Genomic DNA, 20436 nt, shown 5'->3' with positions numbered 1-20436 from the left:
TCTTTATAAGTCGTTCGAGTTGGCGACCAGTCTGTTTCAGTTTACGAAGTGCAGGTGTGTACCAGGGTGAAGATGTGGGATGTAGGATATTTGATGGTTGTCGTGGACACATGATCAATGAAAACATTTATTGGTTCCTTTTTTTTTCCATATTTCCATGCTGTTTCTTCAAAGAATTCCAATAAATTAGTCAAACATGATTTCACTTTCACAAAACTTTTGCCTGATGACATCGACATTTTCTAAATGATAATTTGTCTGATCTTTAATAATATTTCTAATATTTTCCCAGTGACAAATGCCAGGCTAATTGGACTGTAGTTTTCTGATTTTTTCCACAATAAAATTGAATCTTTGGAATGCTCCTGGCCCGTTGAGCCCCAGGGTGAAGTTCAGCACAATCCTGAGACTTGTCAGCTCATAGCTCCAATACCTTTCTCAGTAACATAAACATTTTAGCATGATCACTCGGCAGGTGATTGATGTATAGGGCCGGAGAGAGGGTGGGGAATAAGGGATTAAGGTTTAAATAATGATTGACCCCGTTTTAAATGAAGATGACGATAATTTGTTTTGCTCAAAGGGTGGTCAGTCATTGCAATTCTCCACGTGGAAGGCAGAGGAGGCAGGGCATTGGGCTCGTAGAAAACAGAGATGAATATATATCTGGACTAGTGCAGAAAGTGGATTAGGGAAGCTCGACCCGACGCACGCAACTTGCAGGCCGGAGCAGAATATTCCCTGCTGTTACAAAATGACAGGCGAGAGTGGGTCTAGTGGTATGGAGGCCAGTGGAGGAGAGGATAATGAAGGAAATGTTGAGAAGGAGTGGGAAACCGTGGCAACACGGGGTAGCCCCAGGAAGAGCAGTCGTAAATGAAGGAAAAGCAATATTGGTGGATCGGAGAGTGAAGACAAGGAACCAGAAAAGGAACTAGAAAAGGAAATTTCGTTAAATGTAGTGGTGAGGTTTGAAGGAGAAGGAGGAGTAAAGAAGATAGAGCCAATGAAGCTGACAAAAATAATCAGAGCCCAGGTTGGGGAAGTAAAGTATGCAAGAGTGCTGGAAGATGGAAACATGCTAATAGGGTGCAACAGTGAGGCTCAAGTTGAAAAGGCAATGAAAATGAACAAGATTGACAAAATCAAAATAATCAAAGTAGTGAGAGTGGGAGAACGGAGGAGGGCAGGGTGTAAAGGGGTTATCTATGGAATCCCTCTCAAAGTCAATATGAGTGAACTGGTTCAGGAACTCAGAAAGAGATGTGAATTAATTATGAATGCCAAAAGAATGACCAAAGGAGCAAAGAAAGAGGAAACTGAGTCAGTCCTGCTTGAATTCAAGACAGAATCCCTTCCAAAAGTGGTCCATGTTGGATTCATGCGATATAGTGTAAGAGAGTATATACCCAAACCAATGAGGTGCTTCAAATGTCAGAAATTTGGGCATATAGCTAAAATGTGCAAGGGGGCGAGGAAATGCGCAAGGTGTAGTGGGGACCATGAATATGGTCAGTGTGGAGAGGGGGTCAAACCAAAGTGCTGTAATTGTGGAGGAGAGCATAGTGTAGCTTACTGGGGCTGTGAGGTGATGAAACGTGAAGCTGAAGTACAAAACATAAGAGTGAAGGAAAAGGTCTCCTATGCAGAGGCAGCAAAAAGGGCTGACCCTACAAAACAGATGAATGAAAGAAGGATCAGGAGGGAGCAAGATATGGGCATAATGGAAACAATAAAAGAAAAAGAGTATATGGAAAGAAAAGAAAAACCTGGTTATATTTATAGCAGGAGTAATAAATGCGACAGCAGAAGTAAAATCCAAAACAGAAAGGATCCAAATCATTGTAAAGGCTGCAGTCCACCACTTGGGCATGGCAGGATTGAAGTGGGAGGAAATACATGATGGTCTCAGTATCCAGGCAAGCCAAGAGTCAACATGTGTGGGTTAATAATATTAATGTTAATCCTACAATGGAATGCAAGAAGCTTGTTAGCCAATGGGCAAGACTTTAAGCAATTCATAGACAGTAGGAAGGAAAAACCAGATGTCGTATGTATCCAGGAAACCTGGTTGAAACCAAGTTTAGATTTTGTTCTATATGATTATGTTGCAGTGAAATGTGATAGGGGAAATGGGGGAGGAGGGGGTTGTGCCACTTTCATTAAAAAAGGGATACCATACAAGGTATTAGGAATTGGGCAGGAACAGGAATATGTGGTAATAGAAGTGTGGTCTGAGAGGAGGAAAATAGTGGTAATAAATTACTATAATCCATGTAAGCGATTAGAGGTCAATAAGTTACAGGAAGTAGAAGGCCAGAGCAAATCTAATGTTATTTGGTGTGGGGACTTTAACGCACATAATACATTATGGGGCAGTGGAAAGTCAGATAATAATGGACAGGTAATTGAGGAATTATTAAATGATGGTAATCTAGTATGTCTAAATGATGGAAAGAAGACCAGGGTAGATGTTAGGACAGGGAAGGAGTCTGTGTTGGACCTTACACTTGTTTCTAATAGGATTGCTGTTAAATGTGACTGGGAAGTATATGAAAAGGGTACCATAGGAAGTGATCATCATCCTGTGCTATGCAAAATAAATATTACTTTAACTATGAGTAAAGAAAACAGAAGTGGACGATGGGTGTTTGGAAAGGCTAATTGGGAGAAATTTAAGGAGGAAAGTGATAGATATGTAAAATTGATACAAGAAGAGACAGATATAGAAAACTTTGAGAATAAATTGTCAGAAGGTATCAAAAGAGCAGCATTAGTTTCCATACCTAAAAGTAAAGGAAGATCAAAAAGGAAAGCTGTGCCATGGTGGGACAATAAATGTAAAGAGGCGGTGGTGAATAGAAACAGAGCATTCAGATTATTAAAAATAACTCATAACTACCAACACATGATTAATTACAAACAGGCTCAGGCAATTGTAAGGAGGACTATAAGACAAACAAAAAGAGCATATTGGAGGAAGTATTGTGATTCAATTGGAAACACAACACAGGTAGGGGAGAAATGGGGGATGATTAAAAAAATGGAAGGTGATAAAAGGGAGTGGAGTTATCCTATCTTAACAAATGGAGATCAAACTGTAGTCTCAAATAAAGACAAAGCAGAACTAATGGTTAACACTTTTAGTAGGGTTCACAGCTCCCGCAACTTGTCAGATGAAGGAAGAAGAGGTAGGGAAAGAAGAAGAGAGGAAAATGTTGAGGCCTTACAAAGGAAAGGTATCACAGAGGACAAGTACAATATTCCATTTAATTTGGGGGAGCTAAAGAGAGCTCTGGCCAAGTGTAAGAACTCAGCCCCAGGGAAGGATGATATTTGTTACATAATGATAAAGCATCTAAGTGAGGAGGGACTCCAAAAGATACTTGCACTATATAACAAGGTGTGGGAAGAAGGGCGAATACCGGAGAGGTGGAAGGAAGCAATCATTGTACCTATTAGGAAACCAGGGAAAGATGCGAGTAATCCAGTAAATTATAGACCTATAGCTTTAACAGCACACATATGTAAACTGATGGAAAGAATGGTAAATGAAAGATTAAGGCATCTAATGGAAGAAATCGGTATAGTGGCTAATTATCAGAGTGGCTTTAGAAAAGGGAGAGGTACTAATGATCCAGTTCTGTGCTTGGAAGATGATATAAGGAAAGCACAAGTTAAAAAAGAATCTGTAGTTACCGTATTTTTTGATGTAGAGAAGGCTTATGATATGTTGTGGAGAGAAGGTCTTCTAATAAAGCTGCATTTAATGGGAGTAGGAGGAAATATATTTAACTGGATAATGGATTTTCTTAACGGTAGAAGTATCCAAGTTAAAATAGGGTCAGACATCTCTAGTAAATGTGTAGTCGAGAATGGAACTCCCCAGGGAAGTGCGATAAGCCCGATCCTATTCTCAATCATGATCAATGATATATTTGCAAACATTCAACCAGAGATGGGGCGATCGCTCTTTGCAGATGATGGCAGCCTATGGAGAAAGGGGAAGAATATAGATTTTATCGTGGAAAAAATGCAGCAAGGGATAGCCCAGGTGGAAGAGTGGGGCATGAAATGGGGTTTTAAATTCTCTATAGAGAAGACAAAGACAATGGTTTTCACAAGGAAGAAAATTAAAGAGGATGTCCAGTTAAAACTATACGGCAACAATTTGGAAAGAGTAAAAGATTTCCGTTTCCTGGGAGTCCATTTTGACTCCAGATTAACATGGAGGGTCCACATTACAAAAATAATTGGAAAATGCAAAAAAGCCATCAATGTAATGAGATGCTTAGCAGGTTTAGAGTGGGGAGCAGATATATTATCTCTTAAACATATCTATGTATCACTGATCAGATCCAGACTAGAGTATGGCAGTATAGCTTATGGATCAGCATCTAAGTCAGTGTTGTCCGAATTGGACAAAGTCCAAGCGGAAGCTCTAAGAATCTGTATAGGAGGTGTGCGGACGTCACCTGTATGTGCACTACAGGTGGAAACTGGGGAGATGCCGTTGAGACTGCGCCGCAGACAACTAATGGCTAATAACTGGCTAAGCCTTAAGGGTCATGGAGAGAACCACCCAACAAAACAGGTAGTACAGGAGTGCTGGGAGAGAGGGGTGGCTCAGTCTGGAAGGTTCGGCTGGGTTGGAGGTGTGGCAAGGGACATGGAAGTAGAGGACAAAGAGTTCTGCCCTGCAGTATTGTGGCCATCTGTCCCAATATGGTTACTAAACATCCCAAAAGTTGATCTGGAGATATGGGAGGCAAAAAGGAGGGGAAAAAATTCAGACCTAAAAACAGAATACCATAACCATATATATAATAGATACAGGGAACACCTCTTAATTTTCACAGATGGATCAAAGGACCCAGTAGCTGAAACAACAGGGGCAGCTGTGGTAGTGCAAGGGATGAATGTTGAGATTTGCAAAAGAACAAATAACTATTTGGCAGTATATACAGTGGAACTGTACGCTATTTTGATGGCAGTTCGGTGGATAGAACAGGTGCAACCATGCAAAGTATTAATATGTAGCGACTCATTGTCTGCAATCCAGAGTATTGGGTCTGGTGCATCCCATAGGCGGCCTGACCTAGTGTATGAAATTCTACTACTATTAAGCCAAGTAACAAGGAAGGGCAGTGACGTGACTTTGTTGTGGGTCCCAGCACACATTGGTGTGCTAGGAAATGAAAAAGTGGACAAATTAGCAAAAGAGGCTGTTAAAAAAGAGAACATAGAGGTAAACCTACAATTATCCAAATCTGAAGGAAGATACATTGTGTGGAAGAAAATAAATCAGGAATGGCAACAATACTGGGAACAGGAGACAAAGGGGAGACACCTCTATTCGCTACAAAACAGAGTGGGCATTACAGCAAGAAGAGGGGGGAACAGGAGAGAACAGGTAGTATTAGGAAGATTGAGGATAGGACACACTCACCTGAACAGCACATTAAAAATGTTCGGAAAACACCCTACTGGGATGTGTGAGGAATGCCATCAGCTGGAAACAGTTCAGCATGCTCTAGTTGCATGTAGAAGATATGAAACAGAAAGAAGAGTTTTGATCAGTGAAATGAAGAAAATTGGAATGACAGAAATATCAGTAAAGAACATTCTAGAGTGTGGAGGGAAAGGAAAAGGAATAAAGTTGTTGTTTAATTTCTTGAGGGCCTCTGGCCTTATAAAAAGGATATAATGTAAAGACATGAGGACTGTGGAGTGAAGCCAGAAGGTGGCAGCAATGCAACATTGTGGATGCCGGCTGCCGTAAAACTCCAAAGAAGAAGAAGTAGAAGAAGTGGATTAGTGCAGGAGCCTGGCGCTGAGGTCACCAGGCCTGGCTTTGAAGCGGACACAAAGAACCAAAGATCATAGAGTTCTATGATCTTTGCAAAGAACGACAGAGGTTCAACTCTTCAGCAAAAACAAACAAAGTGCTGGAATAACTCAACCACTCGTTGAATTACTCCAGCACTTTGAAGCAGGTGAGTTGTCTCGCTGCCGCTCCAACTCACATCCAGCTTTCTACCCCCTTTCTCCTACAAATTGTAGTACAATGATCCTGAAGGATCTCGACTCGAAAAGCCGCCTGTCCAAGTTCTCCAGAGATGCTGCCTGACCCGCTGAGTTACTCCTCCACCACGATCTACGCAAGACTCGTCCTGCTCCTGTTAGATTTATGTTCTAACATCCTTACATTCCTGTACTTTGCCCGTACAACATGTACAGGAACATTGGCTTCTCTTTGCTGTTTGTTCCGCACTCTCTCCGGGTTGCTCTCTGTCAATCTTTGCTCTCTATGAGATATTTGCCTTCAGCGACGCTCTGAATTTCCCGGTGCGCACGCGCACCTCTTGCGCATTGTGATCCTCGGCTGACGGTGTAACCTCACTGCGCCTGCGCCCTCTTCCTCTCGTCGGAAGATAAGCATTCTGGGAAATCGTTGTTTGCGCCGGTTGTCCCTCGGCATTCTGGGAGTTGTAGTTCATGCGCCATCCTCGCATCGGGGATGGGGCCACGCAGGCGCAGTGTGGAACAGTAGCCTGGGACCCGAATGAGCAGCAGTGCTCTGGGGTCGGGTGTGCGCATGCGCAATACGCTGGGGGATCGGGCGTGCGCAGACACACTGTACTGGGGGCCGGATGTGAGCAGGCGCATTGTGCCAGGGGCCGGATGAGCGCAGGCGTGGTATGGCGGGGGCCGGGTGCGCGCAGGCGCGGTCTGCCGGGGACCGGAGCCGGGCCGGGCCGGGTGGTGGATGGAAGAGGCGAAAGGCCCGAGCGGATCATTGATGGCGGGTCACGGCCCTGAGAATTGGCTGTCCCGTTGGGAGCGGCAGTGCCTGGACGAGGACGAGCGCCAGGGGCTCTTGCCGGAGAGCGGCGCCGAGACGGATCCTCAGAGGCAGCGGCTGTGGCTGTCGTTCCAGAATTCGGCCGGCGCCGTCGCCCAGCTGTACAAAGGTGGGGGGAGGGGAGAAGCGGGCGGTGAGGGTAGAAGAGGGGGGTTGAGGGTAGAAGAGGGGGGTTGAGGGTAGGAGTGGGGGGTCGAGGGTAGGAGAGGGGGGTTGAGGGTAGGAGTGGGGGGTCGAGGGTAGGAGAGGGGTTGAAGGTAGGAGTGGGGGGTTGAGGGTAGAAAAGGGGGATGAGGGAGGGGAGGAAGTGGGGGGGGGAGGGTGAGGTAAGAAGGAGAGAAATGGGGAGGGGACAGAACGGGGTGGGGGAAGGGACACAAGGGGATGATGGGGGGAGAGAAGGGGTAGGTAGGAGTAGGTGAGTGCGGATGGGTGAAAGTGCAGGGTTGGGAAGGAGAAGGGGTGGGAACAGTTCCAGGTGGTGGCTGGACCCCATGGGTCTTCATCAATGCCGTGGGACGGTTATTTGCAGTTTGTGCAGTGGTGCCCGTTTCAAAACTTGTGGTGGGGAACATCAGTAGTTTCATTGAGGCCTCCAGTTCATACAGTTCTACTTCTTTCAGATCGTGTTTACGAGCAGCAGCTGGGTATCCAGAGCCTGTGGAAACCATTTCAGGCTGCAGCTACTTCTGTCACCTGCCTCTATAAAGGTAAGTGTGCCTATTCACTGTGGAACTGCTGTGGTGATATGAAACTGCAGATACTGGAATTTTGAGCAAAACACATAGTGCTGGCGGAACTCAGCAGGAGAGGCAGCACCAATGTAGAGAATGGACAAGCTGGGTGTCATGGCAGAGGCTGGTGATGAAAAGGTCGTAGATGTTGGCCAACTCGGGGAATGTTGCAGATTATCCAATGAGGCTCTATAGGTAGAACCTGAAAACAGGAAGGGAATGATGACTTTGGGACTGTATTAAAGCCCCCCCCCCCCCCCCCCCCCCCCACTTGGAATTAGAGAAGTGTAGGGAGATTACAGATGACTGTAAAAATAATGTTGGTATTTGTGGGAGATTTGACTATCCCTAATATGAACTGGGTTTCCCAACATGTAAAAGACCTTGGATGGGATGGAATTTGTTAAATGTGTTCTGAAGAAGGGTTTCGGCCCGAAACGTCGCCTATTTCCTTCGCTCCATAGATGCTGCTGCACCCGCTGAGTTCCTCCAGCAATTTTGTGTACCTTCGATATTCCAGCATCTGCAGTTCCCTTTTGAACTCCTTAATCAATATATAGATAGCCTGACTGGAGAGGGCATCACCTCTTAGTAGATGAGGTAAGAGTGGAGGATCACTGTGAGACTGTGGCTATATTGGTTATAAAGTAGTTATGGAAAGGGATTGGGCTGGCTCACATGTTAAGGTCCTAAATTGGGGCAAGACCAAATTTGGAGAGTCTGTTTTAGGTAAAGAGAACAACTGACAAGTGGTAAGCTTTCAAAGCTGAGATAGCAAGAGTACAGTATCAGCATGTTCCCATTATGATAATGCGTAAGGTTGGCAAGTTTAGAGAGGCATGGTAGAAGAATTAAAGGCTATTTAAGGCATAGTAGACGAATTAGGCCATTCAGCCCATCAAGTCTAATCATGGCTGATCTATCTCCCTCCTAACCCCATTCTCCTGCCTTCTCCCCATAACCTCTGACACCTGTGGTTGAGGGTCTCATCTGAAAAATGGAGGCATATGTCAGATTTGGGCAATCGTACACGTATAGCATGTTCGTGTAGACGCAAGAAGACTATCAGGAGGGTAAAGAGAGAACATGAAATGGATCAGGCAGGCAAGGTAAAGGAAAATCTAAAGAGATTCTGCAGGTATATTAGGTGTTTAGGGAAAGAATATGTCCCATTAAATATCAGCATGGCAGTCTGTGTAGAGCCCCACAAGAGATGGGGGGAGATATTAAATGAATATTTCCCATCCGTTTTTACTGAGAAGATTATGGAAGCTAAGGAATTAAGGGAAATTAATTATGATGCCTTAGATCAGATGCAAATAACCAAAGAGGAGCTATTGGCAGTTTTAAAGTGGATGAAATCCCCAGTGCCTGACCAAGTGCATACTCAACCTTGTGGGAAGCTCAGGAAGACATTAAGAAGGCCCTTGCAATGATATTTGCATCATACCATTATTAAAGAGCAGCAAGGACAAGCCAGGGGACTACTGGCCAATGAACTGACGAAGGTGGTTGGAAAGTTGTTGGAAGGGATTCTCTGGGACAGGATGTACTCGCATTTGGAGTGGCACTTACTGATCGGGTAGTCAGCATGGCTTTGTCCGTGGGAAATTGTGTCTTGCGTATCTGTTGGAGCTTTATAAAGAGGCCAAGAAGAAAATTCGTGAGGGCAGAGCAGTCAGTGGAAATTGACTATAGAGGTCCTTCATGGTTGATTAATCTGGAAGGTTAGATCACATGGGATCCAAGTTAAGATAGCCAATTGGATTCAGTTGGTTCGGGGGTAGTTGTGGAGGGTTGTTTTTCTGAATGGAGGCCTGTGATCAGTGCAGTGCTGCAGGGGGTCATTGCTGGGCCCACTGTTATTTATCTACATAAACAATTTGGAAGGCGGTGTAGTTATCATTGTTAGTAAATTTGCAGATGACACTTAAGGTGGGATAGGAGACTTCTTTATTTTAGCAAAGCAGACTGAGGGGTCACCTTGTTGAGGTGTACAAGATCATGAGGGGCATGTATAAAGTGAATGCTCACAGCCTTTTTCCAAGGGTAGAAGATTCTAAAACTGGAGGGCCTATGCTTAAGGTGAGGGGGGAAGATATTTAAGAGGGACCTCAGAGGCAACCATTTCACTCTGGGTGGTCCATATCTGGAATTAGCTACCAGATGAAACCAGAAATGAGTAGTTACAAATTTCAAGACATTTGGACAAATATGTGGATACGTAGAATTTAGAAAGAAATGTACCAAATGTGGACTGGCCCAGAATGCCTTCTTGGTCATCGCAGGTGGTTGGGCAGAAAGGCCTGTTTCGTGTCCTCTAATGTAACATACAGTTTCTTGTATTTTTAGCTTGCAGTAACAAAAATACACATTGTTATTTTTTTTTTTTAATTAATTAATCTTGGAGGAAAATCTTTATTTTATGAGTTTTGTGACCCTACGTTTGTGAGTCTGAAACACTCTAGCTCCCAACCCAGTTTTCTCCAATTTTACAGTGTTTTTTATAACATAATTTTCTATAATGCCAAGCTTCTTTAGAATGCAACTATTGCAGAACTACTTGTACATGGGTTGCATACCACAATTTATATCTTGGCTGATGTTGCAGAGATGGGCATCTGGGGGCCATCCCCAAAGACCCCAGGTGCTGGCCCGTCACCATGTCAGCATGTCCTCCACGTGCAGTGTAACACTGATGACAGGCAGAAGGCTGCAGCACTTAGAAATCTAAAATAAAAACTAAATGCCGAAAGCACTCAGCTCTGTGGAAAGAGAAATAGTTAGGCTTTCAAGTTAAAAAAAAAGATTAAGTTAGTATAAACGTACATTGTAGTTAAAGGATGATCATACAATCTATGTATAAAATACTGTAAACAGGATTTAAGACATGCCCAGTAGGTTGGTATGTATTAATGAATAGGAAAAAATACTGATGGATGGCTTAGAGCAGAAATAATCAGTTCTGGTACAGATGGAGAAAGAGTTTCTTAAACTTACGAAATTCAGTATTGCAGCCTTGAACATACTCGGAAGGAAGATGAGATACAGTTACTTGCTTGGGATGGGCATCATTATAATAATGCAGAAGGACTTGGATAGAAATCAGAGTAGAATGGTGCAGCAGGAAGCCCAGGGTCACTGCTGTGGGCAGTGCCTTGTGCTCCTCAATGTGGTCACCCTATCTGCTTTGAGTGACTACACTGCGAACTCCAGATAAAGTGAAATAAATTGCTGCTCCACCTGGAAGGGCTATTTGTATCCCAGGATAGTGGGCAAGCAAGAACAAACTGTGCTGGCATTGCATTTCTTGCAGTGGAATGGAAGGTGCCATAGGATGGAGAATGGTTGGTGGGATGAAAGAGTAAACCCAGAAACTTTGAAATGATGTGGATAGATGGGCTGAGATATGTTGGGGCAAAACCATATATTTAGTTTCTGATTGTTATCAAAATTCCAAGCGATAGAAATTGTGAAGGATGATTTGTTCAATGCAGCACCTAGTGCAGAGGAAGGTGAGGACCTCGGGAACTCTGTCCAGGAGAAGAGGAGGATGAAAGTGGTCAATGTGAAGGATTCTGTCCACAATGACAGAGGGGAAGCCATGATCCACCATTTGAGAGTTCCCTAAGTGAAGAGCCCCAGAATGGGACAGAGGCGGAGAAACTATGAGAATGGAATGGAGTAGAGTGGGAGAAGGTAGAATAAAGTTTGTGATCTTGAAATGGATGTCTGGTGCTAGCGTATCTCCTGAGATAGAGATAGTGACATGGAGATCCAAAAAGAGAAGGGAAGATGTGGGTTGTATGAAAGTGAGAAATGGATGAAATTGGTAGCAAAAGTGTTGAAATTTTCATGTTCATTGTGATGAACCTTTCCCCTTCAGATGGTCTTGAAACGTACCGAGCAAGCTTGGATTTGGGTGTGCAAGGAGGCTATCAAAGGCGAAATAAGGAAATGCTGGCCTGGGCGAAAAAAAGGAGACATGTCATACACCGTGAGGACTTGCTCAGCTTCCTGTGCAGGAAGTCACCGCCATCAAGAAGCAGCAGACTGGCTCCTCGGCTAAACATCCCCTCAGGACTGGGAGTGCAGGAGGATGCAAGCAAGACTGCAGAGGGTGACCTCCAGGCATTTACTGACGCCATTGCCGTGAACGGTAAATTAAAGATTTTCTGCAAGTTCTCGAGTTGACCTTAACCTCAACATACTGCTCGCATGCTACTCTTTTTGAAGACTGAGGTTATGACCTGGTTATGGACAGCTTTGTACTTTGAAGGGTAAAGTCACGCTGGATAGTACATCCCAATGCCTCTTGGTATTTTATTTAGTTTAACCTCCTTCACAAATTCTTTCATGGTTTTACCGAAGCCACCTCCCAGTTTTGATGTTCAATTCTAGCCTCCTTTGTCAAATTATTGCCTCCCTCCACTGCTCTCCCCTAGCCCACGCACACCCTTGTTGCTTGAGCGTTCAGAACAGTTTTCAATCATAGTTCCTAGTCTCCATTGTTTTCCTCCCACCCTGGTTCTCCTCCCTTCTAGTCTGAGCTCCCCAACTTCTGTACCTTGGTCCTCCTCTCCTTACTTAAAAGTTCAAACATTCTATGTTTTTTAAATTGTGATTAAATGTTTTGTCAATTCCAATTGTATCCCTCCTTCTAGCAATCCTTATCATCCCTATAATCATTGACATTCACTTCTCCTCCTAAAGTGGACAGCAATGGGCCATTTGAACCCTCAAACATGCTCCACGTTCAATAAAATCATGCTTGGTCTAGTCGTAAACCAGATGTTTGCCTAGTTCCGATAACCTTTCATCCTCATTTAATTAAGAATCAATATACCTCTGCTCTAAAATATTCAAATACTTTATGAAATGCCTTCTTGAACTCAAAGTACAGTATATCCAACATTCCATCCTTATCTACTGTTCATTATGTCCTCAAAGAATGGCAATACCTCTATATCTAAACCCACCAGACCTGGTGACATTCTTGTAATTTTCTTTTGCATTATTTCCAGTTCTTCCTATAGCAGGGCAACCAGTACTCCACACAGTACTCCAAATGTGGTCCTACAGTTATCTCGTACTGCTAGAGTTGCACAGTACGGAGACAGGCCTTTTGGCCCAATTTGCCTATGCCAGCCATGATGCCCCATCTACACTAGTCTCATTTGGCCCATATGCCTCGAAACCTTTGCTATCCATGTACCTGTCCAAAATTAAATATTGTTATTGGAGCTACCGTAACTACCTCCTCTGGCAATTTTATCTCCTTGCCTTAAACCTATGTCCTCTGGTTCTTGATTACCCTACTCTGGGTAAAAGACACTGTGCATTACCCTATCTGTTCCCCTCATGATTTTATACACCTCTATAAGATCACACCTCAATTTCCTGCACTCTAAGGAATATAGTCCTAGCCTACACAACCTCTAGAATAAAGTCCTAGCCTAAATACAGCTCCGGCCCTCCTGGCAAGATCCTTGTAAATCTTCTCTGCATTTTTCCTGTGTAATTACATGGCAGAGTGACCAACCTGAACACAAAATTCCCAGAGTGGCCACAGCTATGTCTTGTACAGCTGGAACATAACGTTCCAACTTCTATACTCAAAACTGCCTTCACTATCCTATCTATTTTCTAGTGAATTATATATGTACTCCCAGATCCCTCTGCGCTACAACACTCCCCAGGGCTGTACCATTCACTTGAATGACTTGCTCTGGTTTGACTTCCCAAAATGCAACACCTAGTACTTATCTGAATTAAACTCCATTTGCCATTCCTCAACGCACTTGCACAGTTGATCATGATCTCGCTGTAATTCTTGGCAACCATCCTCACTCTCTACGATACCTCCTATTTCAGTGTCATTTATAAACTTACTATTCATAACTTGTACATTCTCATTCTAATCATTGATATAGATGGCATGCAGCAATGTGCCCAGCACCAATTCCTGACACACCACCAGTTACGAGCCTCCAGTCTCAAGTAACAACCTTCTAAACTCACCCTCTACTTCCAACTATGAAGCCAATCTATATCCAGTTAGCGAGTTCTCGCTGGATATCATGCAATCTAACCTTCCAAAGCAGCCTATAATGCGTGACCTTATGAAAAGCTTTACTGAGGTTAAGCTAAGACTACATCTATGAAACTGCCCTCGTCAAACTTATTTGTTACTTATTCAATCAACTCAGATCAAGTTTGTGAAACACAATCTCCCACACACTAAACCATGCCCACTATCCCAAATCAACCAATGTTTCCAAATACATGTGTATCTTATCCATTAGAATCCTCTCCAGTAATTTGCCTGCTGCAAATGTTGGGCTCACTGGTCTGTAATTCCCAGGTTTTTCTTTGCAGCTGTTAAATTGAGGCAACATTAGGTATGGTCCAGTCTTCTGGCACTACGGCTAACAGTAATTCAAGTATCTCAGCCAGGACTTCTACATTTTCTTGTACTGCCACAGTGTTCTTACTTGGAAATACCTGATAAGGCACCAGAGATTTATCTACCTTCATATGCCTAAGGACATCTACCACCTCTTCTACTGCAATGTGGACTATCCTGAAAACATTGCCGTTAACTTTTCCAAGTTTCCTAGTCTTCATGTCTTTCTCCATGGTTAAAATAGAGAAGTATTCATTGAGGACCTTGGTCATCTCCTGTGGCTCTGCACATAGATGACCACTTTGGTTTCTATGGGGTCCTCTTCTCTCCCTAGTTACCCTTTTACCCTTATAAAGACATACTGTGTACTTTGGTTTCCCCTTAACCAAATCTGCCAGGTGCATCCCATGCTCCCATTTTGCCATTCTGTTTTCCTTAAAAATGCTCCTTAATCCCCTATACTCCAGAGATCCGCTTGATCTCAACTGTGGATACCTGCTCAATGCCTCAATTTTGTTTCCTGGTCAAAACCTCAGTTTCTCGTCATCCAGAGTTCCTTACTCGTGGATGCCTTGCCTTCACTCTAACAGGAATGTTCAACTCTCACTTTTAAAAGCCTCCCACTTTCCAGGCATCTCTTTGTCTACCAACCTACTCCGTGGAACCTTTGCAGGTTTCTGTCCAATACTATCAAAGTTGGCCTAGCCCCTATTTAACACTTTTAACTTGTAGACCATCACGGGCCTTTTCCATAACTATTGAAAAATTAATACAACTGTGATCACTTGTCTCAAAATACTTGCCTGCTGACACCTTGGTCACCTGTCCTGGCCTATTTCCTAAGAGTACGTCAAGCTTTGCCCTCTACCTTGTAGGCCCCACTATAGCCTGAGAAAACATTATTTAACACAATTGACAAGTTCATACACATCTAAGCCCTTTGCACATTGACAATCCCAGTGTACATTAGGAAAGTTCAAATCCTGTACTATGACAAACCCATTAGTCTTGTGCCTGTCTAAAATATCCTCTCATATTTGTTCTTCTAATTCCTCTTGACTCTTTAGGGTCCTATAGTACAATCCCAACAAGATGACCATCCCCTTTTTATTTCTAAGCTTTACCTGATTAGCCTCACTGGGCAATCCTTCAGTAATGCCATCTCGGGCTATTACTGTGATGTTCTCCTGTGATGTCCCGTCCTCCCCCCCCCCCCCCCCCCCCCCCCCCAAATCTCAATCACTGCCTGTAGCACCTGTACCCTGGAACATTAAGCTTCCAATCCTGATCCTCACTCAGACAGATTTCTATGGCTGTAATTGTCCCACATAACTATCCATACCTTGAGTTTAGTACATCTGTCAGGCTTTTTGCATTGAAATAAATGCAATATAATCCTACAAATTTTCCTTGTTCCTTGCCTGTCCTATCTATCGAACCTGCCGTAATTGTCCAATTCCAGCTTGCCCCCACCTCGCTACTACTTTGGGTCCCATTCCTAGGCCAAGCGTGTTTGAACCCCCAGTACCACAATATTTGCCTCCATCCAGTTCAGGTGCGACCCGTCTATCGTGATGGATTTTGAGAGCCCTATTCTCTCCCACGTTATGCTTTTGCACTAAATATATTGTTAGAATTTTCTTTACCTTATCTGCCAAACCTACCTCATGTCCCCTTTTTGTCCTGCTGATTGTTCTCGAGTATACTCACACATTCTCTATACTTAAGGGATTCACTTGTTCCACTTGCATATACCTGACCTGCCTCCTTTTGCATAACCAATGCCACAGTATCCCTCATCAGCCAGCATTCCCTACTCCTGCCAACCTTGCCCCTCACTCTAACAGGAACATTTTGGCCCAGAACTCTCATTATTTTATGTTTAAAAATATATATTTTTTAAAGATAATCTTGCATTAAGGGACTGAAGTTTAGGGGTAACATGAGGGGGAACTTCTTTACTCAGAGAGTGGTAGCTGTGTGGAATGAGCTTCCAGTGAAGGTGGTGGAGGCAGGTTTGTTTTTATCATTTAAAAATAAATTGGATAGTTATATGGATGGGAAAGGAATGGAGGGTTATGGTCTGAGCGCAGGTATATGGGACTAGGGGAGATTATGTGTTCGGCACGGACTAAAAGGGTCGAGATGGCCTGTTTCCGTGCTGTAATTGTTATATGGTTATATCAAGCACTTCCTTACCTGCAAATAAGGAAATCAAATTTTAAAAGTTCCTGATTTAATACCATCGACATTTGTCTTTTCCCAATTCAGGACTTTAACCTTTGTTAGTTTTATAATATCAATCCTTTTCCATCGCTATTTTAAAAATAATAGAATTATGGTCACTGGTCCTACAGTGCTTCCCTGCTTTGCTTTATCTCCCAAGAGAAGGTTGAGCTTTGCCATTCTCTCAGGCCATCTACATATTGATTGAGAACATTTTCCAGAGAAGCATGGGAGATTTGGATCTATTATTTCTACCACTTATACAATGATAATCCCTTACTCAGTTACAGCGGACAATCGACAATAACGGGCACCATTCTCCTCTCTTCCCATTCCCACCCCGATATGGTCTGTTATAACAAGGGGTTACTGTATAGATAACAAACAAACCAGCACTGATTCCTGTGGCACACCACAGGCCTCAGATCCGAAAAGCAGCCTTCCACAACTGCACTGTAACTCCTTCCCCCAAATCCATTTTGAATTGGGGTGGCACAGCGGTAGAGTTGCTACCTTATAATGCCAGAGACCAGGGTTTGAACCTCACATGTTGCTGTCTGCCCAAAATTTGTGCATTCTCTCTAACCACGTGGGTTTTCTCTGGGTGCTCCAGTTTCCTCCTACACTACAAAGACTTGTAGGTTAATCGACTTCGAGAAGATTGTAAATTGTCCCTAGTGTTAGTGCACGTGGTGATCGCAGGTCAGTGAGGATTCGGTGGGCCGAAGGGCCTGTTTCCACACTGCATCTCTAAAACAAAAAGTAATCGATTATCTAATTCACCTCGGATTCCATGTTATCCAACCTTCTAATCTAACCTGCCATGTGGAACCTTGTCAGAGGCCATTTAGACATCATCTACCTCTTGATAATCTCTTCAAAAAACCTTCATATTTGTGAGACGTGATTTCCCAAGACCAAACCCATTCTATCTAATCACTTGCTGCCTGTATAAAAGCTAGTAATTCCTGTCCCACAGAACTCTAACATTGAATACAGGGTCACCCACCGGCTTGCAGCTGCATATTGTCTCTAACTATGGCTAAATGTATGCCTCCTGTCTGGAGTTGTAAACAGTTTCTATGGGGTACAACTCTAAGTGATATATATTGGGCAGCCTATTAGGTGCATAAAAATGGCCGCTGCTGCTTTTGCCCATATACAGTGTCCCAGTGTATCCCCCCAGCTTCAACCTGCCTCATCCCGCTGGGGAATTTAGTCCCCTTCATTATCCATCAGCTTGCTCTATCAGTGATGGTTATTCTGAGGTCTCTCAGCTGTGGTCCCCCAGAAGGATTCAGTAATTGATGTGCAGAGGGAGAGACCATTGCTGACATTAAAAGTTTCTGTTTGCACTTGCTGTCCTGTAGGCCTCAGTGGAGCCATGGCGAACGTCAGCGTGCGCTCAGGAGCACCTGGGTCCCCGTCGCATACGGGCAGCAATTCTGCCTCAGCGCGCCGACGCAGCAGCCTGCAGGATGTGGACCTAAATAGCTTTATTGCAGAAGAGATGGCCCGGCATCTGGAGAGCTCAAGAAAGAGAGCTCCGGCCCAGTGTAATGATGTTATCACTGAGCCTCCCAGTCACAAACGAAGCCGCATGCTTTGAAGAGACACAGAGAAAGCTCCCAAATGACTGGAGGTAATCCTGCAGCAGGCGCCCGGCAGACGTAGGAACCAAAAAAACAAGTAAACCTTTGGCCAAACCTTGGAGCAAATGTTTATAATATAAAAGTGTATTGTGATTATTTCAATATTGCCACACACTTGTACTTGAAAATGCAAATTCAGAGTGCATTTTGAAGGGCATTGTGAAGATTTCTATCTGCACATTGCCTAAATAGTGCATTATACATCATTCTTGGTAATTTTCCTTTGGCACTTTATTTAATGGAAGTTTGGAGACTGATTTGTGATGGACTGGCTCATAGGTACCCGATCCTTGATCTTCAATCTGGTGCCTGTGCCTAGGACCTCGACCAGCCCTCCCTTCCTGATGTTAGTGTTCTGCTTTATTTTGTAAACCAGGAATTCAGACCTTGGACATGAAGGTATGTTTTTATGGATGGCATAGGAACGGCAGGTTGACAGGTCACTTCTTCCCTGAGGTTCTAAAAAAAAATGGGGCTAAGTTTGTATAAAGACCAGCAGTTAAGGGTGCTGAGGGTGGTTGCTCTCTGGCTTATCTGCAAAGATCCCGGTATTATGTGCCTGCTTTCTTGTTCCTTAATGTCTTCATTTAAAAGCACATTTACCTTGAACTTGCATCTCAAAGGTTCAAAGTATTAAGAGTGTGGTACATGTTTTAAAGCAATGTGACTCTGGAGAAAGCCGTGCTTGAATGTTCAACTATCGAAAGGTCAAGGAATTGAGAAATGGTTTAAAAGTATGAATTATATCTGTTTGAATTGTGAAAACTTTAAATTGCATTGCTCTGGCTAATCACAGTTGTGAATCCATTAAATACTGACGCAACAAATCTTTCAACTTGTCCAGTTTCTCATTCCTTCGTGAAGAAGAGTCCTGAAAGGATATGATTCCAAGACTTCATCCCCATCTCGGATAACTGGTTCTTCTTTCAGTCTGATTGTATGAGGGTGAAGTGTTGTACCGTGACTTTGGCAAGAGCCTGACATCAACCTGTTGAATCACATTTGATGTGCACACAAACGTATTTGCCTCCTTGTATATTGCTAGTGAATATAGGCCAATATTTTACTTAAAGATGCCGGGTGGATGTATTTACCTCCATAATGTTTGGGAGAAAGACCCATCATTTATTTATTTGCCTATGTACGCCACAATTTGAGAGTTGTAATAGAAAAAAAAATCACATGTGGTTAAAGTGCACATTGTCAGGTTTTATTAAAGGGTGTTTTTATACATTTTGGTTTCGCCATGTAGAAATTATAGCGATGTTTATACATAGTCTCCCCCCCCCCCCCCCCCCATTTCAGGGCATCATAATGTTTGAGACACATGGTTTCACAGGCGTTTGTAATTGCTCAGGTGCGTTTAATTGCCTCCTTAATGCAGGTATAAGAGAGCTCTCAGTCTTTCCTCCAGTCTTTCCATCACCTTCGGAAACTTTCAGATTCAACTTTAATTGTCATTGTCAGTGTACAGTGCAGAGACAACAAAATGCAGTTTCATTGCTGTTTATCAGCATGAGGGCCAAAGTTGTGCCAATGAAAGTCAAATAAGCCTTTATGCGACTGAGAAATAAGAATAAAACTGTTAGAGACATCAGTCAAACCGTAGGTTTACCAAAATCAACTGCTTGGAAGAGCTTACTAATCGCAAAGGGACTGGCAGGCCAAGGAAGACCTCCACAGCTGATGACAGAAGAATTATCTTTATAAGAAAAATCCCCAAACACCTGTCTGACAGAGCAGAAACACTCTTCAGGAGTCAGGTGTGGAATTGTCAATGACCACTGTCCGCAAAAGACTTAATCAACAGAAATACAGAGGCTACACTGCAAGATGCAAACTACTGGTTAGCTGCAAAAATAGGATGGCCAGGTTACAGTTTACCAAGAAGTACTTAAAAGAGCAACCACAGTTCTGGAAAAAGGTCTTGTGGACAGGAGATGAAGATTAACATATCAGAGTGATGGTAAGAATATGGAGGAGAGAAGGAACTGCCCAAGATCCAAATCATACTACCTCATCTATGATATACGGGTGGTGGGGATGTTATGGCCTGGGCATGTATGGCTGCTGATGGTACTGGCTCACTTGATGGTGGTAGTAGTATAATGAATTTTGAAGTGTATACATACATACTATCTGTTCAAGTTCAAACAAATGCCTCGCAACTCATTGGCCAGCGGTTCATTCTACAGCCAGACAATGATCCCAAACATACTGCTGAAGCAACAAAAGAGTTTTTCAAAGATAAAAGATGGTCGATTCTTGAGTGGCCAAGTCAATCACCTGTTCTGCACCCAATTGAGCATGCCTTTTATATGCTGCAGAGAAAACTTGCCCCCAAAACAAGCATAAGCTAAAGATGGCTGCAATACAGGCCTGCTGGATGTCCATGAATCGCAGTCTTCAAGCAGTCATTGCATGCAAATGATATGAAACAAAATACTAAACATGACTACATGTTTCTACATGGTGAAACCAAAATGTATAAAAATGGCCTTTATTAAAGTCTGACAATGTGCCCTTTAACCACATGTGATTTTTTTTTTCTAT

At 43.3% G+C, this 20436-nt stretch overlaps 1 protein-coding gene across 1 annotated transcript; it reads left to right on the top strand.

The window, feature by feature from the left end:
- Positions 1-6672: 6672 nt before the first annotated feature.
- Positions 6673-18710, top strand: LOC116988052 (UPF0472 protein C16orf72 homolog). The gene is made up of 4 exons (XM_033044484.1): positions 6673-6974; positions 7489-7575; positions 11486-11758; positions 17602-18710. The coding sequence occupies exons 1-4, from the start codon at positions 6770-6772 to the stop codon at positions 17838-17840; spliced, it is 804 nt and encodes a 267-aa protein (XP_032900375.1). The 5' UTR covers positions 6673-6769; the 3' UTR covers positions 17841-18710.
- The last annotated feature ends 1726 nt before the right edge of the window (positions 18711-20436 follow it).

Source organism: Amblyraja radiata, chromosome 26, assembly GCF_010909765.2.
Source record: "Amblyraja radiata isolate CabotCenter1 chromosome 26, sAmbRad1.1.pri, whole genome shotgun sequence".
In the NCBI taxonomy this organism is placed as follows: domain Eukaryota; kingdom Metazoa; phylum Chordata; class Chondrichthyes; order Rajiformes; family Rajidae; genus Amblyraja; species Amblyraja radiata.
The sequence above is the reverse complement of the archived record's forward strand: the minus strand, read 5'-3'. Positions and strand labels throughout refer to the sequence as shown.